At 38.4% G+C, this 27928-nt stretch overlaps 1 protein-coding gene across 1 annotated transcript in view; it reads right to left on the reverse strand.

Moving 5' to 3' along the window:
• DCK (deoxycytidine kinase) overlaps positions 1 to 27928 on the reverse strand; it is an 80813-nt gene that overhangs the window by 4710 nt on the left and 48175 nt on the right. The window contains exon 7 of the mRNA XM_021702394.1: positions 14314 to 14376. Coding sequence (XP_021558069.1) covers positions 14356 to 14376 — 21 coding nt within the window. The 3' untranslated portion in view covers positions 14314 to 14355. The remainder of the gene's footprint in view (positions 1 to 14313; positions 14377 to 27928) is intronic.

Below are 27928 nucleotides of genomic sequence, written 5' to 3' on the forward strand. Positions count from 1 at the left end.
AGTAAAGGTAATGAACATAAACATTTACACTTCCTAATTATGTCACTACATTTTACTATTATCTATGCTATTGAAGTTACTTACATTTATTGTATCTGTGTGGTACAAATACTATATACAATGCTATACTACTACTTATACCTTCCCAACTCTGTGTCCAGTGGCACACTGATAACTTGATATTGACCGTGGTGGGAGCATGTCACCACTGCAATCAGCAGATGTCACAAATCTGGGCTTTGATTGATTGGTTAATTGTCTAAACTTTAGACTCAGGAAAATAATGGAGAAAAGTTTAATAATTTAGATATAACTTAAAAGTGTGTTATGTCTGTACCCATTACATTGTGAATAGAACAAAAAATGAAGGAATACTTTTCCATTATTCATTTCAGCAAAGAAGTTGTTCATGTCATTAGCAAATGAGTGCAGTTCTAACATATGTCTTCATTGTTTCATTTTTCTTAAAGATGTATTTTATTTCTTTGAGAGATAGAAAGCATGAGTGGGAGGGGCAGAGGGAGAGGGAATCTCAAGCAGACTCTGCACTCAGTGCAGTCCCATGCAGGGCTTGATCTCACGACCCTGAGATCATGATCTGAGCCAGAACCAAGAGTTGGATACTTAACCAACTGGACCACCCAGGTGCCCCATATTTCTCTTACTTGTTAAGGTAAAAGAAAATTCAATTAACATTCACATCAGAAGTATGTTCATCTTGTCTTTCACAACCATAGGTTAGCTATGGTTCTGAGAATTCAGCAAAACTCAACAAAAGTACAATGTGAGAATCAATGACTTTATAGAATTTACTATAGTCTTGTATATTTCTTTATTTATAAATTGTGGGTTATATATCCTTTATACAAGTAAAATTTATCATAAATGTATGTATGTAGATATGTGCATTTTTAGAGCATTTTTTAGTTTACCAGCATACTACTGGTTATATAATTATTTTTAAGAAGTTCATAAATAATATTTGCATATGTGATCATATAAATATCATTCACTGAAGAAACAGATGTTTTCTCTCTTAGATAAATGTTTTTCCTGAAGTTTCTAATTGCCTTTTCTTCCTTCTTGTAGAATCTTTATTATAATTATTCTCCATTTTTATTTCTAAAAGCTCCATTGATCCATGATACTATGCTATCTTTTACAGTATGGGGAGAAATAACCTTCTGAGCCCTCTGGCATTTTACTGCAATTTAAATGCATTCTAGGCCTCTGGCAGAAGAGTTACCCTGGGACTTTAATGACTCTTTTTTAATTTTTATATCTTAAATCTTCTTCTTTCTTAAGTTTCTTCTTTTGTTTTACTAGAAAACTTCCTCAATAAATTTCTTAAGAAACAGTATGTGAGAGATAAATTTCTTTTTTTTTTTTTTTAAAGATTTTATTTATTTATTTGACAGAGAGAGACACAGCGAGAGAGGGAACACAAGCAGGGGGAGTGGGAGAGGGAGAAGCAGGCCTCCCGCCGAGCAGGGAGCCCGATGCGGGGCTCGATCCCAGGACCCTGGGATCATGACCTGAGCCAAAGGCAGACGCTTAACGACTGAGCCACCCAGGCGCCCCGAGAGATAAATTTCTTGAGCCCTTGCACATCTTAAAAAGTCTTTATTCTGTGACAGTTTTATTGATAGTTGGATTAGGTAGAGAATTCTAGCTTTGAAATAATTTTCTCTCAAATTTTAGTTTTCCTCTATTGCCTTCAAGCAATCAGGTTGCCTTGAGAAATTCAGTGACACTCTGGTATCTCCTCTTTGAAAGTAATCTAAATTTTCTCTTTGGAAATTTAAAAAATTTTTCTTTTTCCCTAGCATATTGCAGTGTAATACTTATGTGCCTTGATATGAGTCTTTTGCATTCATTTCAAAAGCATTCAAAGTGCCCTTTTGATCTAGAAACCTGCTATACTTCAGCTTTTATATTACATATTTGTTATATTTCTTCTTTCTGTTTACTCTGTTATTTCTTCCTAGAATGCCAATTAGTTGACTCCTCCTTTAAGTCTCTTCTCTCCCATTTTCATATCTTTTACTTTTTGTTATACTATCTGAGAGATTTTCTTCCATTGATTTTTTTCAGCCATTACATTTTACTTTTCAGGAGATCTTTCTTGTTCTCTTTTATCTTTTCATTTTATCCTGCTCTAGTTTTATGGATGTAGTATCTTTCTTATCACTATAAGAACATTAGTTTTGGTTTGTCTTTTGAAGTTCTCTGCAGTATCACTGTTTCTCTGTATTTACGTTGTCTACTTGTTTATTTCTGTCTCTTCTTTCACAAAGCAAATTTTCTACAATTTTTTGCTGTTCCTTGATTGCTGTTCATATTAACAAGAGGCACATACACATGAAAAAAATGGTTGGAAGTTCTGTATAGAGTAAGTGGTTGTTTGTTTGTTTAAGATCTTATTTATTTGTCAGAGAAAGAGAGAGAGTACAAGCAGGGTGAGTGGCAGGCAGAGGTAGAAGCAGGCTCCCTGCTAAGCAAGGAGCCTGATGTGGGACTCAATCCCAGGACCCTGGGATCATGACCTGAGCTGAAGGCAGATGCTTAACCGACTGAGCCACCCAGGCATCCTTAGAGTAAGTGTTTTAACCAATGGATTCCTCTTTATGGTGGGTAGGCAAGGACATGTCCATGGGAATCATCTGGGGGAAACTCTAAGGCCAGCATGTGGAAATCCAGGAAAGTTCAATTTTTTTTTTTCATTTTTAAGATTATTTATTTCCTTATCTGAGAGAGAGAGAGAGAGTGCAGAGGGAGAGGGAGAAGCAGACTCCCACTGAGCCTGATGCAGGGATTCATCCCAGGACAATGAGATTGTGACCTGAGCGGAAGGCAGATGCTTAACTGACTGAGCCACCCAAGCACCCTGGAAAGTTCAATTTCTTCAGGGAAGAAAGTACTAATGGGGGAGTATGAGGAGTAATTTGCAGCTATTGTTATGCAATCAGTCTTTTTAAGGCCTTACATCTTACTTCCACTTTCCTCTTTGTCTAGCGTCTCTGAACCTGAAGCCTTTACAAAGTTCTGTGGGCACAAATCAAATTTCTATAATTCTGTGTCTTCTTCTGAAAACACGCAATGGTAAATTTACCATTATACCACTTAGCTATAGCAATGATCTCTAGTCCATCTACTTACTGATTCCAGAATTCTGTTGAAATCTTTCTGGTTTCCAACAACAGCAGAAAAGACCACCCTCCAAGTGAAAATGACTAAAATTGCCAGATCAAATATTTGTTCCATCTTCTTTAAAGCATCAAAGAGATCACAAGACATGAAGCAATTACCAGGCCAAAACTGAAAGGAAAGCAGAGACTAGAGAGAGATAAGCCAGCACAGAAGCAGTATTGCCCTAATGGCATTTGACAACCCAAGGGAATTTAAAAAAAGGCCTGGGGCACACTCACTGTTTAGATTCCAATAAGAGAAGCTCTCTTCAGTAAGTTAAGGTTCCAAAGGACTACAATTCACAAAATAGGGAAGCATTATCATCTGGGTGGATCAAGGAACCTGGAGCCATGAACACAGTTAAGGTGATTCCAGGCTGGTTTTTACTGCTGCCTGACAGAAGCGATGCAAAACTTCACTGGAGATGGCAAACAGGATAAATAAAAAGAAATTCAAGTGGAAAGAGCAGCACTGCAAAGAAAACCGTAAATTTTAAAAATCATTAAAGCATCCAGAGATAAGAAGGAAATTAACTAAAAATAAGAAACAGGCAGTTAGCTTCTCAACAGCAACAGTGGAAGCCAGAAGATAGTGGGATTATATCTTTAACGTGCTAAAAGAGAGTATTTGCCAACTGGAATTCTACAACTAGTAATTGTTCAAGAATAAAGGCATTATAAAGATATTTTAAGAAAAGCAAAAACAGAGACCACCACCAATAAATCTTCAGTAAAGGAAATTCTGAAGAGTATACTTCAGGCACAAGGAAAATACTTCTAGATAGAATCCTAAAGACGACAAAAGAAATAAAGAGAAAATAAAGTGGTAAGTATGTAGATAAATCTAAAAAAATTGTCTTTATAAAATAACAATAGTAATAGCCATTGAATTAATCAACTCATGACAACAATACCACCTGTCCAAACAGGAATGACATATATGAGGTTAAGTTGTCCTAAGGACCTTTATTGTCTAAGAAGAGAATACCGGTATTGATTAGACTTTGATTAATTAAATATTCATGTTGTAACTTCTAGGGAAACCACTAAAGGAATAGAAATAGAGCATATGATTTCCAAAAACAACTAAGGTAGAAATCAATAACAAAAAGACAACTAGAAAATATATTTGGAAGTTAAGAAATAAACTTCTGAATTTTGCATTATCAAAGAAGAAATCATAATGGAAATGAGAAATTATTTTGAACACAATAGAGTTATTACATCAGACCCCTTCCATCTTGGAAGGGCTAACAGTTCATCCTTGGAAGGGTAGATCCCTCTGCCATATTAGTAATGTGGGAATTCTCCCACTAGAGAATGGCCACTATCCCACTCTCTTTGACACTGCAGAGTGTGAAGAGTTTTTATTACTTTCAGTTTAGAGAAGTCTCTAGAGGAAAAGGAGATGAACACACTTTTCAATCAGCCAGTTATAGCAAAATTCCATTAAGTCATTTTAAACAGCTATACGAAATAACACAATCCTATGCACCATTTCTCCCTTTTTTCCTTTCTTTAGGCTTTTAAATTTTTACCATTTAAATAAACAAATAAACAATCCCTACCTAGTTTTTTTTTCAAGTATAAGACAGATTGATTTACAAGCCATCTGTATTGCTGAGAATTTTTGCTAATTCCACTTCTTTTCATTACAGAACTTTATTTATACTTAAAATATTTTTACAAGCACCCTTAAATGCACTTTCAAAAAAATTCTTCCTCACATTAACTCAGATAATAAAACTAGTTTTCTTACAATGAAAACCAGCTGGTATCTACCTTCTGATTTCTATCTTTTTCCCTCTTTCCCCAACTCAAGTGAAACAATATTTACTGTGGGTTAGAGAACAGATGCACAGAAAATCGTTATAAAATTCTCAAGTTTTAAGCACTAGGTGGGGGCGGGGGAGTGTGTGGATGTGTGCGCTGATCCATTTTGTGTTAAAGGTAGGAAATTTTGAGCCAGGTATGTTATTTGAGACAGAAAATTAGTTTCAAGATAACAAAAGCAGACAAAAACAATCTTCAACTGAACTTAGTCTCAAACATGTTGACAAACCATATAAATAGGGGACTACATTTTACTTTCTTGAATGTGTCTGAGTTAATCTGCATACTAAATAAAAGCCTTTTTTGATCTATTAACAGAGTGTGGTTAAATACTTTTCAAATGGAAAGTTACACAATAAGAAAATAATATTTCATTCATATCTTTAAAAATATTTCTAAGAGAATTTTAATTCCCAGAAACAACCTACCAAATAATAACTTGTAGAATGAAATTAAATATTTGTGTTATCTTTCTATTTAAAATAAATAAATAGGGCCGCATGGGTGGTTCAGTCGTTAAGCATCTGCCTTCGGCTCAGGTCATGATCCTGGGGTCCTGGGATCGAACCCGCATCGGGCTCCCTACTCTGCGGAGAGCCTGCTTCTCTCTCTCCCACTCCCCCTGCTTGTGTTCCCTCTCTCGCTGTGTCTCTCTCTGTCAAAATAAAATGAAATATTTAAAAAATTAATTAATTAATTAATTAATTAAATAACGTATAAAAGTTTGCTCACCTTATATAATAGCACTCTATTTTCAGTAAACATACAGTTCACTGAATTTTCATTTGCCTGAGAATACATCTATATTAATAAAACCATTTGTGGTAGTAAAAAAAAACTGTTAATATATATATCTATTATATATATTAATAAATATATCTATTATATAGATATACATATACTATGTATGTATATATATATATATATATATATATATATATATATATACATCCACACACAAGACCACTGCCATCCAAATCTCCTCATTTTGGAAAAATGTAGTAGATTAGGTGCAGAGTAATTGTTTTTAATGAAGAACATGAAGTAAAATTTTCCATCAACAAATTTCAAGCCATCAAATTGGGTTCCTAGTGTGTCTCACTATTCTTATCCCTAGCTCTATCCTAGTAACTAAGATCAGCCTTTTATTTTTGATTTTTTTTATTAAACACATGGATCCAGTCTGCTAACAAGTATGCCTATTAATTATTTTGTTTATAGAAAGCTATCATCAAAAAAGTGATTTATAAGTGTTATTAGGACATGTACTTTTAATTATATACTGAAATGTTTAACAGGTTTAATTTTTCAGGAGTGATACCAGGTCTCTTTAGATGCCAATCCAACAATTTACTTTTGTACAAAGTACACCTGCCGACCATTAACCTAGTAAATCTTACTCCGTAAGTTAGGAGACATTGTTACCATTTGTAGTCATCTGTAGAATCCAGTGGTTCTCTATTAATGTAAAAATTCACTGCAATTAGAGATATAAAGGGAACAGAGTCCAACTGAAAGTGTAAATGGAAGCTGGGCAGAATCTAATTTAATTATCAGAGTTGGAATTATTCCAAGACTCCACCTGCCATAAGGAAAGTACCCTGGGATCTTTAATGACCACAAGTGGTCAAGATTCCAGTTTTACAGCTCATCCAATTAACTGCCAAGCACATCTTCTGCTATGCCATTAAGTGACAGGTCTGGGGAATCTGTTCTGCTAATTAAGAGCTTGGGGCTTCATGTTAGTTTCCCAGAGGACTTTTCAGGGTATGTGGGTATGTGTACATGGCCTTGTAAACATGCACTTAATAAGAGATACTTCTATCGGGCGCCTGGGTGGCTCAGTTGGTTAAGCAACTGCCTTCGGCTCAGGTCATGATCCCGGAGTCCTGGGATCGAGTCCCACATTGGGCTCCCGGCTCAGCGGGGAGCCTGCTTCTCCCTCTGACCCTCTCCCCTCTCATGCTGTTTCTCTGTCTCTCTCTCTCTCTCAAATAAATAAATAAATAAATCTTTAAAAAAAAAAGATACTTCTATCATGGATAGTGAACAAGAGAGACTTCAGCCATTTCTTCTCCACTCAATTAGGGTTAGACAATCTCTACAGCACAAGTCAGACTAGGGTTGAAAAATGCTGGACTCTTGGGCAGTTTCCAGGGGCCACTCCTATTCTGCCTCTTCATTTTGGTCAAATGTAGAATATACAGATTGCTTTGCATAGTCCCACTTGCCCTCTGGAGGAATTCACCCTTGCTCTTTATAGCAGGTCCTATTTCAGGACCTTAATATACTCTTCAGGGTGAAACTTGGGTACAAAGATTGTCATTTTTTCATATTCTTACACTACAATGTGACTCTAACTTCCTCAATTTCCCTCTCTTTAAAGGAAGCAAAATCATACCTGCCCTTTCAAAAAGTGAAGTCTGAGAAATGACCATTAAATAGTTTTCCCAAAGTGAAAAATAGGAAAGCCTCTTCAAATAGCCTAGCTCAGTCATTCCCAGACCAGTTGCATTTGAGCCACTTTGAAATTTATTAAAAATAGAAATCCCCAGGTCCCACTCTAGAGCTACTGAATCAGAATGACCAAGGATGGGAGCAAGGTATTTGAATTTTCAACAAGCCTACAAGATCAGTCTGCTCATTTGAAAACCACTGGACTCTGACTTCCCTTGGAGGCAAAATAACAAAGGTCCTTTGTGTGATTCTGAAAAGAAAACCTGTCCATATATCACACACATTACACACAGTATCTTCCTCCTTTTTTCTGTGCTTATTTTCTTTGGTGCCCCTTGCATTGCTTCTATTTTAAATCCCATCATTTCAGTTATCAAGCTCAATTTCTTTCTTTCCAGGAAGCATTGTGTAAAATTACTTTGGGATCTTATTAAAATTGATGATAATTAACCTTGACGATATTTATTTTCACACTCAGATAATATGAGTAATCCATGAGAGACATTGAACTTTAGACACTAGGGAAGTTAAAATGCCTGTGACGCAAATAGAGGCATTAGAAAAAGATTATTGGACAATTTAAAACTAGCTGAATGCTACTTTTTCCTGTTACTGTAGCTGATGTTCCAATATAATCATTTGTTTTTAATTAGTGGGAAAGGAGATGTTTGAAGACACTGCAGAAATCTGGTACCGTAGCAGCCAGAGTAAAATGAAGATGGCCAAAACTTTCCAGTGCAGTTGGGATTTTATTCATCTGTAAAATAAGATGGTTGCAGCGCAGGATCTCCTAACTCCCCTCTCACTCCAAATCACCAGCAGTCCATGACTGTGCGATATCCTTAAACAGAGTCCTCAGAAATTCAGCAAGAACATGAACATCTAAAATTAGCAAAGTCATCTGTTACTCATAGACCTGGAAGGGTTAAATGACTTTAATAAAGCAATCCAGGAATATTTGTAGGTCAAATAGGGTGACTAATTGCCCAGGTTTGCTCAGTACAAATGTGTTTACCAGGACACGGGACTTCAGAGTTAAAACCTGGACAGCTGTAGCCAAACCCTGACAGTTGGTCATCGTAAGGCCAGAGGTGGAGTTTATGAGATCTAAATGAAAATTTTTAACCTTATAAATGTAATTAAGCTTTTGACACACTGAGGGGTAAAGCTGGAGCTCCCCAGATTTGGGGCACATGGCTGGGATGTGACAAGTTACTTCTAATCTTCCGAGGTATCCCAACCATGATTAAAGTAAAAAATAGCATCTGAGCGAAAAAAAAAATTTTTGTAAGCCTTATTGGAGCCTAAGGCAAAAGGTATGATCTAAATAATAAGCAACAGAGCACTTATAAGGAATGTAGATAAACATATTTATTAGGGAGGGATCTGGGATTGTACTGTCCATAGCACTGACTTATACATAGCACTTCAAACTAAAGAACTTGTCAAGAAACAAATTATTTAAAACTACTCTAGTGCCATAAAAATAAAATAAAATAAGAGTCTAGTGCCTCCCCATTTGTTTTAGTTTTTGTTTTAAAGCTACAAACAAAATAGAAATTAACTTCTCTCTCTCAGGGGCAAACATGAACATTCTTAGCAATGGTACCTAGTTACCTGGCTCCCCAGCCTATATTTCTGCCCTCATATATGCCTGCTCATGGATTTAGGTAAGAACAAGGATCCATCCAGAGAACTTATAAAGATGAATTCATTAAAGTAAGGAATTATTTCCCTTCACGTTAAAGTTAACGTGAAAGATACCTTGAGATTAAAAATGTATAGTTGAGGAAAGAGGATCCCGGGAAGATGCTATTGTAGAAAGTACCAGGAATCTGTCTCCCCACCCAGACAACAATTACACTGGCAGAATCTGTCTGATATAACTATTTGGGAACTCTGGAGACTATTAAAGGCTTGCAACTTCCAGGGGAAGCCTTGGACTATAAAGTTGTGTTTACTATCAGTCAATTTCATCTGTTAGCACAGGAAATGAGAGACAAAAAAAACTATAAGGCATATAGAAAACAAATAGCAAAATGACAGAAGTCCCTCCTTATCAGTAATTACTTTAAATGTAAATAGACTAAACTCTCCAATCAAAAGACAGAGATTGGCAAAATGGAAAACACACACACACACACACACAATTCAACTATATGTTGTCTACAAGAAACTTACTTTAGATCCAAAGACACTAACAGGTTGAAAGTGAAAGGATGGAAAGAGACATTTGATGCGGACAGTAACCAAAGAGCAGGAGTGACTATACTAAATCAGACAAATAAACTTTAAGTCAAAAAAGGTTTTTAATATGTATATAGCTTTAGTTTTGCAAGATGAAAAGAATTCTGCAGATAGATGGTGGCAATGTTTACACAACACTATGAAGTACTTAATATTACTGAAAATAGTTAGGTTGGTAAATTTTATGCTACATGTATTTTTCAATAATAAAAAAAATTTTTTAAAGAAAAAAACATATGTTTATGTTTTATACAATCTCCTGATTCAGGAAAAGACTTAGCTTTTTATGAGGTGGTGATTATGCTTGCAGAGACAATAAGATAACCTCTATTACGAATTATTAAAGCAAGGTAGAGAAAAGATACAATAGCTGGTCCCTAAATCCAAATGGATTCATTTCAACCCATTTCTTGACTGACTTCTCAGCCACATTTAACACAATTTATCACTCCTTCTTTTTATATGAATAAAATATCGAACTTCTAAATATAAAAAATTTTTAAATCTAATATTGTAATAGTGTCCTGAGGCTTACTGAAGCCTGAGACAAAAGGAAATTCAGTAATCCTGATCTTGTCTTTTTTTTTTCTTAACAGTTTTTTGGGTTTTTTTTTTAAGATTTTATTTATTTATTCAAGAGAGAGTGAGAAAGAGAGAGAGCGAGCATGGTGGGGTGGGGTGCTGGGTCGGGGGAGGGGCGAGGGAGAGGGAGAAACAGACTCCCCGCTGAGCAGGGAGCCCAACGTGGAGCTCCATCCCAGGACTCCAAGATGGTGACCTGAGCCGAAGGCAGATGCTTAACCAACTGAGCCACCCAGGCACCCCAATTCTGATCTTGTCTTTATTTAGAAGTTTGATGTTTTGCTCATCACGAATTTTTGCTTTAACCTAGGTTTTTTTAAAAAATACTGTGTTGGGTGCCTGGGTGGCTCAGTCAGTTGAGTGACTGTCTTCGGCTCGGGTCGTGATCCCTGGGTCCTGGGATGGAGTCCTGCATCGGGCTCCCTGCTCAGTGGGGAGCCTGCTTCTCCCTCTGCCTCTGTAGCTTCCCCTGCTTGTGCGTGCACGCTCTCTCTCTCTCTGTCAAATAAATAAATAAAATAAAATAAAATAAAATACTGTGTTAAAATGTTATTTATCTTAATTATGGGGGTTTTTGGCACTCCCTAAATTTTGTGACCTGAGGCAAGTTCCAGCCCTGAAAGGACTCTCTTGGTGTCAACCGCTGTGGTATCACAGTTTGCTAATTTTTCTCCTCTCCTTCTGGCCTCTCCTCAATCTTCTTTGTAGCTCTTCCTCTGTCTGTCAACTAAATGTCAATGTTCGTTAGGGCTCTTTTTAAGTCTTCTCTCCTTTTTCTACACATACCACCTGGGTTATCTCAGCTACTTCCATATTCTATTGATTCTCAAACTGTTTCCAGCCACAGTATATAGATAATTTAACCCTAATCTAACCCCCAGGTCTCTGCCTTTGTGGTCAATTCCTGTTCCCGTGATGCATTTCTGGAGACATACTTCCCACTTCCAATGAAGTACTTCCTCCTGCCAAAATTTGAATCTCTGTGCCCACCAAAACCCTCTCCCCACCTCCATCATGCCTGCCTCCTACCCTAGGGTACAGGAAGGGAGAGAAAGAACCAGATACCCTCCAGGTCCTCCATTTTATCCTTCCCACCACTTTATCCTCCAGTTGCTCAACTATGCCAAAATATTTCTCAATTTCACAACTTCATACACACTGTCCTCTTCATCTGGCATATTTCTTTATTTTGCTAGCAAACTCCTACTTATCCGTCAAGTTTCAGCCTACATATCCTTTCCAGGGAGACTTTCTCTGACCTCTAGATTATATTAGGTTCTCCTTCTCTGTGTACCTATAGGACTCTGTCCCTTCTCTTTCATACCCCTTATTATGCATTATTGTACCTAGTTTCATTTTCTATCTTCTCCACTAGACCACAAAGTCCATGAGGGCAGAAGCCATACCCATCTTATTCATTATATATATCCAGCTCTAACACAGTGCCCAGGATTTCTCAGTTACTTAATAAGTAATTATGTAAGGGAAGGAGGGCAGTCAGTGAGAATAAAACACCATTCCAAACAGAACCTGTGCAATCAATAAGCAAGTGAGCCAAGAGCAAAAGGCAGCCATTGCAAAGATCACAAAGTCCAGCCACTATTAGGAAGCAGCTAAATAAAGTCCCACTTTTTTTCCTAATCTTGGACACATATTTTTGCTAAATAACCAGGACTCCTTGCTCTAATGCTGTCTGTATAATAGGCAGAGCACAGTGCATTCGCTGGCTTGATTGTCCTGTGGCCTCTGAAATCTTGGCAGACCTCTGCAGGGCCATCTGGCCTTTAGCATCCCTCCTGAAACTCATTTCTGCTCTTCTGTGATCAAATGCTCTGCTGCCCATTGATCTTTCCCGGGATATAGGGGTTTTACTTGCTGTTTGCTGGCGATTACATCTCACCAAGAGTCATACAGAATAGCTTCACACAGCAGTAGGAAAGAAATTCAAGTTTTCTAGATCCCGAAAGCTCACTGTGAAGTTTGAAACCCTTTCTTAACATAGTTAGATTCATAAGGCTCTTCTGAAAAGATTATGCTGATCCAACAGAAAGCAATATTATACAATGTGTGAAACTAACACATATGGTCTTACTGGTCAACAATTTAAAATAAGTCCAATTCTATAGGTTACAAAAACAAACAAAGAAAAGCAAAAAAAGCCCTCAATTGCCTAAATTTTAGCCTGTCCATTGAAAACTGATGGAGTATATGTAGAATAAAAGTCAACAATTTCAAGCTAGGAAATGTAGGACTTGGCCCTGGTGACTTCATTGAAGACTGAAGGAGAAGAAAGAGACCTTTCTTATCCTGAAAGAATGAAGATTGTCATATGAACTGAACACATGCACAAAAATCCAGTTTCTTGTAATTACAAAAAAAAAGTGCAAAAAAAAAAAAAACTAGAAAGAGAAAATAGAGAGCTTCATTAACCTCACTGTGTGTGGTTAATACTCCCTATTAACATGTGGGGGATTTGTCAGAAAACACTCTCAGAGCTTCCCTTGACCACATATCCTTACATGTATTAAAGCCTGAGACTTACATAGCTAATAAAACACACTAATAGATTAGCATCATCCATGAAAATACTGCAGCCTTAAATATTATAAAATGGTAGAGCTGAATGTAAATCCTCTTAAAAGTGTTTTTTTTTTCTGTGTCAATATAAGCACAAGCCCTATTTATAATGTAGTGCCAAAAATAGACACACACTGCCTAGCGTTTGGAGAAAGAGCCTGCATGTGCCACTCCATGCTGCAAAGTCTCTTTACAATAAATGTGACTACTTTTCCAATCCATTTTTCCTAGGATCTCTCCCTCTGAGCATCAATATGCAAGCCGTGGATGCTTAGATGAAGACAGAAGGGGACAGCCGGGTAATACAAGACTTGAGTCTCTGCCTGCCTCCCAAATTGCAAAGGATAAAACTCCCTTGCAGAAGGGCCACTGCATTTTATTACTGTGTCCCACTCTTGGCTTTTCTTATAAAGCCGTATCCTCATATTTTTCTTCCAGTTAGAAATTCATAAGGGAGGGAGCCTGGGTGGCTCAGTCGTTGAGCGTCTGCCTTCGGCTCAGGTCGTGATCCCAGGATCCTGGGATCGAGTCCCACATCGGGCTCCCTGCTCCATGGGGGCCTGCTTCTCCCTCTCCCATTCCCCCTGCTTGTGTTACTGCTCTCGCTATCTCTCTCTCTGTCAAATAAATAAATAAAATCTTTAAAAAAAAAAAAAAAAGAAATTCATAAGGGAAATCTGTGTACCGAAAGGTATAATGAGGGACACACTTTAGATCTTTTCCCCAAGATGACAGAGTTATCAGCCCCGGAGATTTTTTTTAACAGTCTGGCTGACGTTTTGGTGCCAACACCAACTGCTGGTTAAATCATCTAATCAGCCAGGATGAGTCCTTTTGTTCTCTTGCTTTTGTGACTTCATTTTTTTGAACACTTAAAGTTGCCAACAATTCCAAATGCTGTTTTATTACTTCTCTCCGATTTGTTTCCACGCAAAGATAAAAACTACTGTATCGAGATCAAATTATAATAGGATGCATAAATGACCCACTGTTGTAAGACCTACAAATAATAGATATCTCCCTATAATGGTTTGAAAAGGACATTTTTTATATCAAGCCACAGAAGGAAAAAATGCATCCTCATATTCTCACCTATATTCATCACCTCCTATATTCTCATCTCACAAGAATAACAATGATTTATTGACTATCCACCAGTACCACAAGAGGAGCTCTGGGAGTTTAAATTAGTAAAGCTAGACCTATGCAGTTTATCAATTCAGAACAAGGTCAGACATTTGCTTACAGACACAGAAAAGGCTTTTCTGTCCCTAACCACGACCCTGAGATTAGACCTGAGCTGAGATCAAGAGAAGGATGCTTAACTGACTGAGCCACCCAGGCACCCCAATTTTTTTAAGTAAAGATAGGACAAAGGTTAAAATGCAAAGCTGTTTTTTTTCCATATATGTATGACTTTCTGACTTACAACAGGTCAAGCATCGGTGTTGAGGTTTATAGCCGGAGGCAGTTATGAAGCAGGTATGGGTATCTGTAAGAAGAAAAATAACAATTATTTGATGAATCTCAAATAATATAAAATTTTTCATTGAGAGTATAGTAACTCATGATACCTAAGTCAATCTAAGAATCTCTTCATTCCTTCTCTTCTTGACCCTCTTTCAGGGTCTGTTCTTGGCATTCTATTTTTAGATTTCTGCACTCTTATTGCTGAGGTAATATGATGTGCAAATTTCCCTTAATTGACAAAATACTGAAAATCAATTATTTCTTTCTTGAAAATATATAGGAAATATGTCTAAGTAAAACTCTGCAGGAACTTCTATCTACTCCTAATCTCTTACTGAGATTTGAAATATATAAATACAAATATTCATTTTAGGATGTTAATCAAAATGAAAAAGTCCCTCCAAGAAAAATGTAGGAAAAATGGAATGCTATTGAAATATATAGAAATAAAAATGTATTGAATTTCATCAATCATAAGAATTTGAATTCTCTAAGAAAAATTCATACTTAAAATGAATTGAAGCATAGAAACTGTGGCCAGGGGGGCCTGGGTGGCTCAGTCAGTTGGGCATCTGGCTCTTGGTTTCTGCTCAGGTCATGATCTCAGGGTCCTGAGATAGAGCCCCACGTTGGGCTCCATGCTCAGCAGGGAGTCTACTTAAGGATTCTTTCCCTCCTCCTCTGCCCCTCCCCCTGATCTCTCTCTTTCTTTCCCTCTCTCAAAAAAAAAAAAAAAAAAAAAAAAAAAAAACTGTGGCCAGATTATCCTTATTTAACAGACTGCCCAATCCTGTTTATATGTTTACATTATCTTGTATCCCTTAATGAAAATCATCTCTATATTGCCTTACCAAGTAGTTCTACATATAGTCCATATATAGTCCCCAAAGATTTACTAGTTATTGTACAAATGAAGTAAAAAAAAACTTCATGTTATCTTAATTGTTATTACAGACATTATTATATTCGAGAGAGGAAAGTCTTAGCATAATGCATGCAGTTTTCGAAAATGGGTACAAAGCAAGTATTAGGAGTCAGATCCTGACACAGACATGCCATATTTCCTAAAGCCCATACCTCTCTGTATTTTCTGTCCCTGTGAAAGAACTGAAATTTTTAGAATGCCCACCGAATAAAGAGAATAGGAATTCAGACTATGAGAATGCCATGACCCATTGCTGGCTGCTTGGAAGTTTGGGACAAAACCAACAGCCCACTTTATCCCCAGGATTACTGTATTACTCTTTAAAATATTTTCACATGAAGAGCCTTCTGTGTGAATTTTCCTTGTGTTCAACACCCCTATTTGGCACCATTTGTTTCCGTGTCTCTGGGTACAATCGTTACAGTCACTTGTCTTAGTAGAGCCATTTGAAATAACCAAACTCTGCATAACCCCTACTACTTATTTGAGACTTGGGAAGATAAAACCACTCTGAAGAGTTTCCCATCCTACCTTTAGCCTTAGCATTTTTCCGAGCAAAGAACAAACCTTACCTCTTTCAACAGCATTTGTGTGTGTTTGGATGAATAATGTCTTCAAGGAGGAGTAACATAACACAGGCTGTATGAGAATGAAGATGGAGTAACTGAAATCCCTCAAAGACAAAGTTTCCCTCTAAATCTGATGGCCCATACCTACTTTTATTTGCATATATGCACGTTTGTTTTCTAATAAACATTTTCATTTAGAGGTGGGTTTACATAAGAGTTGAGTGCACGGAGACCTCCAATAAGTTAAAGCATTTAAAGCATACATATGAAAAGACCATTTTAGATTATATTTAGTGTCATGGAATTATTGAAGTTACTTTATAGAATATATTTCAACACAGTATCTACATCCCTTTATTGATAATGCTCTTAAAAGATGTTAGGACAGGGGCACTTGGGTCACTCAGTCAGTTAAGCACCTGACTCTTGATTTCGGCTCAGGTCGTAATCTCAGGGTTCTGAGATAGTGGCCGTACTGGTCTCCAAGCTGGGCATGGAGATGGAGCCTGCTCAAGATTCTCTCTTTCCCTCTCCCTCTGCCCCTCCCCCCAACACTACACGTGCATCCTCTCTCTCTCAAAAAAAAAAAAAAAGATGTTAGGATATTGAACAACTCCCTTGAATTAATACAGAATTCTCAACACATCCAAAAGTCTATCTTCCTTTTGAAGCATAAGTTGCGGGTTCTTCCATATAAGCTTAAGATTAAAGATTTTTTTATTTTATGTATTTTTTTGACAGACAGAGAGATAGCGAAGAGCAGGATCACAAGCAGGGGGAATAGGAGAGGGAGAAGCAGGCTTCCTGCCAAGCAGGGAGCCCGATGCGGGACTCGATCCCAGGACCCTGGGATCATGATCTGAGCCAAAGGCAGATGCTTAATGACTGAGCCACCCAGGCGCCCCTAGGCTTAAGATTATAAGAGCTTTTCAGTTACTCCCTCTGCATCCCTCCCTGAACACACACATAGACAGCTCTAGCCAAGAGACAGAGTAAATATCTATAGACCCCATTAACAAAATAAAGGTTATCTGCATTCAAGTAATCTAATAACCATTACTCATATTGAAGATGAACAGAATACTTACCCTAACCACTCACTACAAGCCTTATATGAATTATTTCATTTAATACCCAAAACAACTCTATAAGTTACTCATGATTTAAGGTTTAGAGAGTTTTTAGAGGTTAGAAAGAATTGCTAAAATCACACATGCTCCACTATCCCAGTTACAGCATCTATACCAATTTCATATAAACCCTTAGAGCAACTTAATTTTTTTATTTTTATTTTTTGCAAAAGATTTTATTTATTTATTTGAGAGAGAGTGAGAGAGAGCACAAACTGGGGGAGGGGTAGAGGGAGAAGGAGAAGCAGGCTCCCCACTGAGCAAGGACCCTGATGTAGGGCTGGATCCCAGGACCCTGAGATCATGACCTGAGCCAAAGGCAGATGCTTAACGGACTGAGCCACCAGGCGCCCAATATTTTTTTTAAGTAATCTCTATACCCAATGTGGGGCTCAAACTCACAACCCCAAGAATCAAGAGTCGCATGCTTTACTGACTAAGCCAGCTAGGCATTCCCCTGGGAGCATCTTTAAATCATCATTTCAGAGCTTATAACTTTGTACTCCTTTCTTGTCCATAAATTGACATGTCTTTCAATTCAGATATCAATTTACCTCCAACACTGGAGCCAAATAAGAAGACTTCTAGAACTAAGCCAATAATCAGAATCAGAAGTAATAATGAAATATTTTAGAGGTAATAAGGCAAAAGTTGGAAGAATGGGAAAGAAGGGAGCTTCTTCTTCAAAGTAGCCATATGGCCTATCAACTGAGAGATGTATATATCCAGTTGTGATATATTCTCAAAGATAATCACTATAATAATTAAAATAAATGAATTACATCTAATGTATCAACATGGAAAAAAATCTGAAAAATCTAGTTTGAAATCAAGTTGGATTATGTTATTTACTGAATAATATCATACATTTAATTTTTAAACCCATTAAATTATATTATGTATTGATATGGATACACACATATAAACAAAATGCTTAGAACACAGATGGGAAGGAAAAAATCTACTTCAGGAATGCTTACTTCTGGGGGATTTAGGGAGTTAGGGGCTATGGAGAAGTAAGTACAGGACCTTGACCATTTCTGTAACATTGTATTTGTTTTAAAATATCTGAAACAAAGCTGAGAACAGAACCCAGAGGGACCCAGGCATTCCAGCAGCATGTTAGAGCCCTGCACCTATGAATTAACAGCTGGCTCACAACTTAGGAACTTTGGGGCACAAGAACTCCCACCATTCCCCAAATTGATGGAAGAAGCATTTTATTTTTCCTTCTCAAGAACAGAATTGGCCAAGATAATAGCAGGGATCCCAAGGCGGTGGTGGCAGCCAAGTCCCAGCTTACCAGGCTCAAAGGAGCTGCAACATCAGAGTTCCAACCAGATTAGCTCCAGGTGGAAGTTCTGGCTGTAGCAGAAGCAGTGCAGTTCAGCTCAGAAGAAAGCACCGTGTATCTAACTCATCGGGCTTTGAGGCTAACCAAGCCCGTTCTAGAACCCCTTGTCTTCACTGTAATGTACAGCAAGGAAGTATTCTTTTCCTCACTTTGCAGAAGCGCCATTGGCTGAGGTGCCTGGGAGAAGAGCCACAGCAAGGCGGGGACGGCGGCGTTGTGGCGTGCTGGCACCAACAAGGCGGCAGCAGCAAGCCTTCCACCAGGATCTGCAGCCAGACTGCAGTAGCAACAGCAGAGTTCTAGTTGGGGCGGCTTTGGCAACCCAGCTTGGGAAGCCCCGTCGTGAGCTCTAGCCCGGACTCCGCGTGAACAGATGAAAAGCATCTTGTGGGGGAATTTCCACAAGTACATGGAGGAGGAGAATTCCACAGGAACCCTAATGGGTTGGTTGGGGGGCGCAATCGAGATGTGAATGCTTTGTGCTCCCAGGGCGGGAAGTGCTGAGATGCTCAAGTCACCCTAACCAGCTGCTGCAAAAGACAGCATGTCTGTGAAAGGCTTTGTGCTTCAGAGGGGGGAAAAAAACGTAATAAAATAAAACACAAGTTTGAATTAGAGTATTCTGCCCAGTGTTTTTGCATCCCTCTAAGATATGGAATCTTCTAAGAGGATTTTTGATTAGGCAAGGGATTGGAAGGGGGAGGGGAGCGAGGGAGAAACTGCAAAGGATCAAATATATCCACTTAAGAATTTGTCATGGTGACAATCTCTTAATTATACACAGTGAGAAACAGGTAATCCTGGAGCCTGTTTTAAATGGAACTTTGTGTAAAAGCTGGAATGTCGTCGGAAGCCTGAGCTAAAAGATGAGCGATGAGCATCCTTGCAGCAGGGCCAACTAACTATATTAAATCCAGGTGAGATGACGAGGAGTGGAGCAGTAACAGTGACCACAGAGACAGCCTCCCATCTAAAAATGTCCCCTAATTCACCTCCGAACACTTAAAAGCCACGACGCAATGTATAAAGCATTTGAATACATAAAGGAAGGAAATAATCCAGTGAGAAAGATAGGGGTGGTGGAAACACGGGAGACGATGCTGATGGCCACTCAGAAAGGGAAGACGGTCATCGTCTTCCATGTGCCCCGTGTTGCAAAGCATGTTAGCCGGGTGGTTTGTTGAAAGTGTAAATACGCTTACTTACCCAGCCCTTTGCCCATATCAGGAATCATGCTGTCTTCTCTGAGAGGTCCCCCTCTGGCTAAGTGGTCCCATCTGTTGATGACTGAGAGAGCAGCAAAGACAGAGCACACCCTGACCCCAGCGGGCCCAGCCTCCCGAAAAGGGCATATGGGACACACGTGGGCTGTCCCCACCTTCCTGAGTCTTGCACAGGTATAAACACACAAGCGTCACAGCAAAGGATCACACGGGGACCAGGAGAGACGCAAGCATGCTGCAGTCCTGCTGTCAAGGTAACAAGTACCTTCGATTCCTGGCAACAGGATCCTTCCGGACCTGCTGTCAGAGAAACTAAGGGATTAGCCAGACTTCTCCCACTGGGAAGGTCACTGCCATCCAGAGGGCCAATCAATATGCTAATCCCCCCAAGAGAGGGCCAGTGTTGGCATCACATAGGAAGGAGTGCTGATCATCAGCATTTATATGTTGTGGGGGACACAGCCCCACAGTCCTCACACTTCACACCTCCTTACTGATTCCCATGAAGACTTAGAGAGTCTATCTCCAGATAATGCCATACGATGACTTCTTGGCAGCCTTACCTCTGTGGAATATGATCCACATGCAAATCACATAATCTTTTTGGTGAAATTTTAATCCTATCATCTTAGGACTTGAAGGTTCAACGATAGTTGGAGATCATTCTGACTACAGATTTTTTAATGAAATAGCATACCTGAAATTCAAAACACAAAAAGACATATCCCTTCCCTTCATTATAGGTATCCTAACACATGGCAGGTGTCTCATGTTTCCCCTGCCTCAACCAAGTAAGAGGCTTGCAATAGGAATGTCTAAACATTTTAACACCCCAAATGCCCCCTCTCCTCCCCAGGAGCTATCTCATAAGCAATGACGGTCACAATTCTCTCAGCTACCAAACAACAAACACTGTTTTGCTGCTTTTCTGGTTGCCTATGATGACTGCCAAGCCCTCTAAAACTCTCACCCTTGCCATAGAAAGGTTGAAGTTGTTGAAAAATACACATTGTGTCACAGCTCCGCCAAAGTAGGGAGTAACTTTTCATAATCTCAGTTTTAAAGTATTATACAATCCCAAAGCAGCAAGGCTTTTGTTCTTCCAATGTTCCAGAGGTTTTCATGAAAACATTCCTTTGAGGGGGCACCTGGGTGGCTCAGTCGGTTAAGCTTCTGCCTTCGGCTCAGGTCATGATCCCAGGGTCCTGGGATCGAGCCCCGCATCGGGCTCCCTGCTCGGCGGGAAGCCTGCTTCTCCCTCTCCCACTCCCCCTACTTGTGTTCCCTCTCTCGCTGTGTCTCTCTCTGTCAAGTAAATAAATAAAATCTTTAAAAAAAAAAAAAAAAAGAAAATATTCCTTTGAGATTTTACTTACAGGCTCTCCCTAGCACTCAGACAAGGATCCATGGAAACTGGACAGAGCATGAGCTGAATGAAGACTGCCTCGATGTGGTGCCCCAAAATTACCCCTTCCCACCAACTCTAGGCTGCCTGTAGCTCTTATTCCTTTCTGATGAGTCACTGCTAAGCAGGCTGCTCAGGTTGCTATGCAGGTGGACTCCTAGAGGCCTTGTGAATTCAGGGGATCCCAAGACAAAGACCTCCCAGAATGGCTAAACCTAAGAAAAACACAGTTAAGGTGCAAGTTGAAATCTCCCTAATTTATTTACAACCATGGACATCATTCCATCAAGGAAAATGACTCTTCCTCACAAGGGAGGACAAAACTATCATTAAATGAGGGAGAAGGCACTCCATTAGGCAAGAGCAAAGATCTTACATGTGTCCATATTTATACACCAGAGAGAGAGGACTAGAGTGTACTGAGGAAAAACCAGAGTCAGAAAGCTCATCACTTGAAACATTCTTCCCTTCAGTGACCTCTCTACTAAAAATCAAGGTTTTTTTATTGTCAGACACAGAATCAACGAGTTGTCTGACATTCATCACTCTTAAGCAGTTTCCCCAACTGTGAATATCAAGGAATGTTAACTTTGGAGAATCTGGTGAATGCTACAGATCTTCCTCCCCAACCCCTCCACCCCCAGAAAAATAAACCCAAACAGTTCCAACAAAATTTTGCATGCAATTTGGAATGGAGAAGGTTCACAAACCTCCTTAAAATCCAGGTTAGGCACCCCTGAGCTAGATGGTTTCTCAGATTTCTTCCAACTCCACAGTAAGTTCACAGAAGCTCTGGTTAAACTTGACAAATTAAACACTCTTGTTTTTCTTTACTCCCTCCTAAAAGCTCACAAGAAAAAAGACAACAACAGAAAAATAACAGGAGAGGAAGAGATGGTAACAAAATAACTGGAGGTAGAAGGCTCCTGGACAAGTGAAACTGGTTTGGCTGAGCAGAGATTTAAGTAGCCGCCCAGAACTCATTCAGCTCACCACCCAGAACATTGCAAAATTGAAGGCTCTGCTACCTGTGAAAGGAAACCTGAAAAGTGAAGTCAATGAAGTTTTATTGTCTCACACAGGCTCTACCAAAGCCCAGAAATTAATTTTGCATTCTTTTTCTTAAAGGAAAGCCCCTAAATGGTACAAGTTTATGCCCCACTAATCTTCCTGTAGTGTGGCTGAAACAGAAAGATTGAGTCTTTATTAGAAAGTTAGAGCCCAAGATGACCGTCCTCAACCCATGTCATCAGGGGCCTCCTTGGCTGAAGACAGATTTACTAACTTGAGATATTAAAACAGCTGCGTCTCAGCTATGCCCAGGGATGAGGGATTAAATGAAAATCTACATGCTGAACTGTGGAACCCAGGACCCCTCCCTCAATTCAGCTTCCAGAATGCTGACAGTAAGTTGTCTCTGCGGGAGGTTGGAGGATTCTTCTTTAAAGAAACTACAGCAGTTCGCATTTCTGAGTTCCCTAACAGAACAGCTGGGTCCCTGTACAACTACTGTATAGTAAAACCAACCAGAATATAAACCTGCAGAGACTCTCATCATGTTCTCTGTAATTCTCTTCTAAATATGAGTCAACAGTCAAGAATCACCAAACATTTAAGGACCATCTCCAACATGAAAGACAGGCTAAAACATACAAAAGGGTGGGGGGGGGGTGCGGTGCCTGGATGGTACAGTTGGCTGAGGGGCCAACTCTTGGTTTCGGCTCAGGTCATGATCTCAGGGTCGTGAGATGTTCAGAGTCTGCTTAAGACTCTCTCTCCCCTTGCCGCTCCCTGCCCGCCCTGCGCTCTTTCTCTCCCTCTAAAATAAATAAATAAATAAATCTTTAAAAAAAAATACAAACGGGTTAAAAAAACAAGACAAAACAAATAATGTGGAAATACCTGATGCAAAGTACAGAATAAAAAAAACTTTTAACTATAATTAACCTCAGAGAGATAAAGACAGGTTATTACATACAAGTTATCTTAGATTTAAAAATTATCTTAGGGGCGCCTGGCTGGCTCAGTTGATTAAGCATCTGACTCTTGATTTTGGCTCAGGTCATGATCTTGGGGTCCTGAGATTGAGCCCCACATCAGGCCCTGTACTCAGCATGGAGTCTGCTTGAAGCTTTTCTCCCTCTGCCCCTCCTCTCACCCTTTCTCTAAAATAAATATAGATATTGAGAAAAAATATCTTAAACACTCACAAAACATGAAAGTACCCTGAGAAGTTAAATTGCTAAAATTTTGAAAACCCTCAACCGAAGTTTTAGAAGATGAAGTTGAACAAAATCTCCCAGTAAGTAGAACAAAAGGATAAAGAAACATTTAGACAGAGTGAAAGTAAGTGTGGTAGGTAAATTCTAAGATGATCCCCAAGATTCCCACTGCCTCGTAGATGGGCCCTGTATAATCCCCTCCCCTTGGGTGAGTAGAACTTGTGAATATAATGCCAATTTCCCTACTTCTTGCCAACACTTGTTATCTGTCTTTTTGATTATAGGTATCTTAATAGGTAAAAAGTATTACCTCAGTGGGGTTTTGATTTGCATTTCCCTGATAGCTAATGATATTATGCATCTTTTTATGTGCTTATTAGCCATTTGTACGTTTCTTTGCAGAGATGTATATTCAGATGTTTTGTCCATTTTTTTAATTCTTTAAGTTCTTTATGTATTCTAAATACAAATCCCTTATCAGAGAAATGATTTGCACAAATTTCCTCCAATTCTTTGGATTATCTTTCACTTTCTTAATGGCATCCTTTGAAGCAGGCTTTGTAAGTTTTTATTTAAATTCCAGTTAGTTTACAGTGTTATATTAGTTTCAGGTGTACAATATAGTGATTCAACACATACACACAATACCCAGTGATCATCACTCCTTAATCCCTATCTCATTGTAGTTTTGATCTGTATTTCCCTGATGATGAGTGATGTTGAACATCTTTTTATATGTCTGCTGGCCATCTGGATGTCTTCTTTGGAAAAATGTCTATTCGTGTCTTCTGCCCATTTTTAATTTCGATTATTTGTTTTTGGGTGTTGAGTTTTATAAATTCTTTATATATTTTAAATACTAACCCTTTATCAGATGTCATTTGCAAATATCTTCTCCCATTCCATTTTTAATTTTAATGATGTCCAAAGTATCTATTTTTTTCTTGCACTGATTAATTTTTTAAACATCATTCCAACTCTTACTTGACATGCAAGATATTTTCCTTGAGTCTTTCCTAGATTCCACTACATGATGCTCCCGTCAAACAAACTCATCCTAGCTTGATTGATAATTCTCTTCTGGGGTGAACTCTACCACTTCCCCATAATCTTGTATAGATTTCTGAGCAACTCCTTATACTTACTGATCGATACAGTTCTCTTCTGAAGTACGCTGTAAGCAACTTGAGGGTAGGACCCTATTGTTCATTCAACTTTGTATTCTTAAATACAAAAACAAACAATGAACAAACAAAACTGGCACATAGTGGGCATTCAGTAATGTCTGATAACAAAATGAAAAATAAGTGAATAAATGCATGCTAACTGCACAAAGATGGTCTGATGCATTTTGAGGGCCCACAATGTGTTGGTTAACTTCCAGAACCCCTTTATAGGACCATGGTTCTCCTATATCCAAATCTTTTCTCATGCTCTTTTCTACATAGAATACATCCTTTTTTCCTTATAGTTCCTCTAGTTTCTTATAGAATCTTATTTTTTCTTATCAAGATTTTCCAAATAATGGGATGAAAAAGACCTATTCTATCTGAACATGCATTTTCCTGGGACACATACTTAGTTAACATAAATACATTTGTACTGATTTTTCTAAATAATGCATATTTAGTCATTAGATATATTTGCAGGATAGTAATTCTTTTGTCTGTTATTGTATAGAAAACTCTTAATTATCTATTTTTGTTGGAAGGAACCAAGGAAGTGCAGTAGGAGAATAAAATAAGAGGAGCATGATCCATAGCAAATCTTGCTTTCAAATTCTTAGGCATCATTAAGCTGAACAGATACCAACAAAACCATCTGCTATAAAGCCCATTTTTTCTTATTTACATTTTCCCCCTATATTGCCTATAACCAAACTTTCTCAACCAAAACATTTATCCTCTTTAACTCAGGGAAAGTATAAAAACAAACATGAGCAAAATAGTTCGAGCAAGTAGCTTGTTCATTAGGATGGATAATTAAGAGTTGAATATATATCTTATTTTGGTCCTTATCTTTGTCCACCTAACAGAGTATGATGAGTAGAAAAACACAGAAACCAAAATTAAAAGTATATACTCTGAAAAGTCCAGGACCAAATTTCATTAACCAACTTCATACAAAACCTTCACATATACCCTAAATTATATTTAATTTGTTTAAGTTCACTTTTATAAAATATTCTATAAAAATAAATAACTACTAAGGCTGAATGACAAATATATTCCCATGGGCCACAGAAGAATTAAGTATATTACAGGGGGAAAACCTATACATTGAAGGGCCAAGGATTAAAGCAGATTCTTTTATTCATTCAACCAATATTTATCAAGCATCAGCATCATTTTCCAGATACCATTCTAAGCACTGAGAACATGGGGGCAAACAAAACAAATCCCTGCCCTTGTGGAGCTTACATTCTAGCGGAAGGAGACAGACTATAAACAAATATATAATTTGACAGGTGGGATAGAAAGAATAAGCAAACATAAAGCAGTCAAAGGGAACAGTGAGAAAAAAACAGGAAGAAGGGGATGCTACTAGATAGGTTAGTCAGATAACTCCTGTTTAATAAGATGATATTCGAGCAGAGACCTGAGGATGTGCTGGAGAGAGCCATGAACAGATCTGAAGGGAAAGCATCCCAAGCAAAGGCGAGTAGCAACAGCAAAGTGTCTAGGTTAAGAATGTGCTTGACATATTCAAGGAATAACTGAGGTTAGTCTGCTGTGAATGAGCAAGGAGGAAAGTAGTAAGAAGTGAAGGTGGAGATCATGAAGTGTAAGGTCTTTGTTTTTGCCTCTGATTGAAATGAGAGGCAAAAGATGGGATTACCCTTCCTTTACCCCACTGAAGAAGTCAGTCCTTTATTTCTATCTGGGATTGAGAGGAAGGAAGGAAAGGAATACATTCATTATAGGAATCACAATGCCAAGGAGGAACAGACTAGTCCTGATGAACAACAGACTGCTTTGAAGTCTACTTCAAGATCATAACATGTGGCTCTTGCAATTTTTTATCTGAAAACATTGTTAATAGCAGGGTGACATTCATGATTTCCTTCAGTCTAAATGCAGTAACCTTCTATTTTCCCATCAGGTGAAATAGAAATGCTAGTCTAAATTCAGCCTAATCATGGTGCTAATAGCACAAATGTGAAGAGCATCTCTGAGCTAGAGATCCCCAATTTCTGCTTCTGAATTGAGCTTTGTTATATGTCCTCCAGGTTCAGGTTCATCCTCATCCTGTGGTGAGCAAACTTTAAGGAAAGGCACGGCACCATACCAGAACTGGAACTTAGAACAAACAACTACCAAGCACTGGCCAGGCAAATGTGCCACATGCAGTAACCTCATCTTTCTAGTTGCTGTATTTTTAGTAGTCACTTCTGAGAAACTCATTTTCCCACATTGAAGCTATTAGAACAATTTTCCAACAGAACTTGCACAAAATTTCACCAGCTAATTTGTTTAAATCTCATAGACCCTTCCTTCCTTCTTTCCTTCCTCTCTCCCTCCCTCCCTTCCTTCCCCTCCCCCCTCCCTCCCTCTCTCCCTTCATTTCCCTTAATAATCATAGTTATATCCTGGGCCTAAATGGTCTCCTTTAGATATGAAGTCTCTCACTGCTTTAGTGAAAGAAAGACTTTGTACTGTGTTTAATTTTAATGGTAAATTAGGTACAAAGGAACATCTGTTTTGAGCAATAATAAGATTGTATTGCAGATCAAGTCCTCCTGGTGAATTCTCTTTCTAGTGAAATACTTTTGTGGTCATTGCTACAAAACAGATGAATATTTTGTCCTTCAAAATGGATGCCAGTCAAGGAGCTACATGGGAATTCCTGCTGCTTCAAGTCACAGCCTACCACACCTGGTCCTTACATTGCCAGATTCACTGGGATATGAAGATTCTCATTTACTGTTAATCGCTATGGAGAAAAAGACAATGTAACAGAAATTTAAAATGTGATGATGTCACAAAACACTTTTAAATTCCACCTAGTTCTTCAGGTAATTAATTTCTATTCTATACTGTCATCTAATTAGAGGCAAGCAAATCTCTCTTATAGTACCTTTCCTGGATTTTTTTTAGGAAGCTTCATCTACGAAGTATTTGTTGAGCATTATTATGTGCCAGGTATTGTTCTAGGTGCTGGAGATACAGCAGTAAACAAAAAAAGTTAAAAATCCCTGCTATTGTTTCCAGTGGAGGGAAACATACATTATAAAATTAAATAAGTGAAATGCTTATTTGTGATAAATGCTATGGAGAAAAATAAGCCAGGAAAGGAGAATAAGAAGGACTGTGGGTAGGGAAGGCACGATTTTAAATAGGTGGTCAGGGAAGTTTTCACTGAAAAGATTCACTTGAACAAACTGGAGAGATCCAAACCTATAAAATACCCTTTTAGGAAGCATTTAGACTTCATGTCATTTCTTCTCTAAAGACATATTCTCTGTGGTGGTTTTAAGGAAACATATTTCATAGCCTTGTGGATCACTTCGCACAAATTCAAATGTTAACTCAAAGATGACCACTCTCACCATTATTATCTAACATTGTTCTGGAGGAGCCAGTAGCCAATGAAATCGGTCAACAGAAATTAGGTATAAAAATAGCAAATGAAGAGGTAAACATCACAATTTGTAGATTATCTTTAACAATTACTTTAACATAAAGGCACGGTGGTGGGGAACCAATTACAACTAAAAGAGAATTCAGCAATGTGAACAGTTACAAA

This window comes from Neomonachus schauinslandi, chromosome 2 (assembly GCF_002201575.2).
Source record: "Neomonachus schauinslandi chromosome 2, ASM220157v2, whole genome shotgun sequence".
In the NCBI taxonomy this organism is placed as follows: domain Eukaryota; kingdom Metazoa; phylum Chordata; class Mammalia; order Carnivora; family Phocidae; genus Neomonachus; species Neomonachus schauinslandi.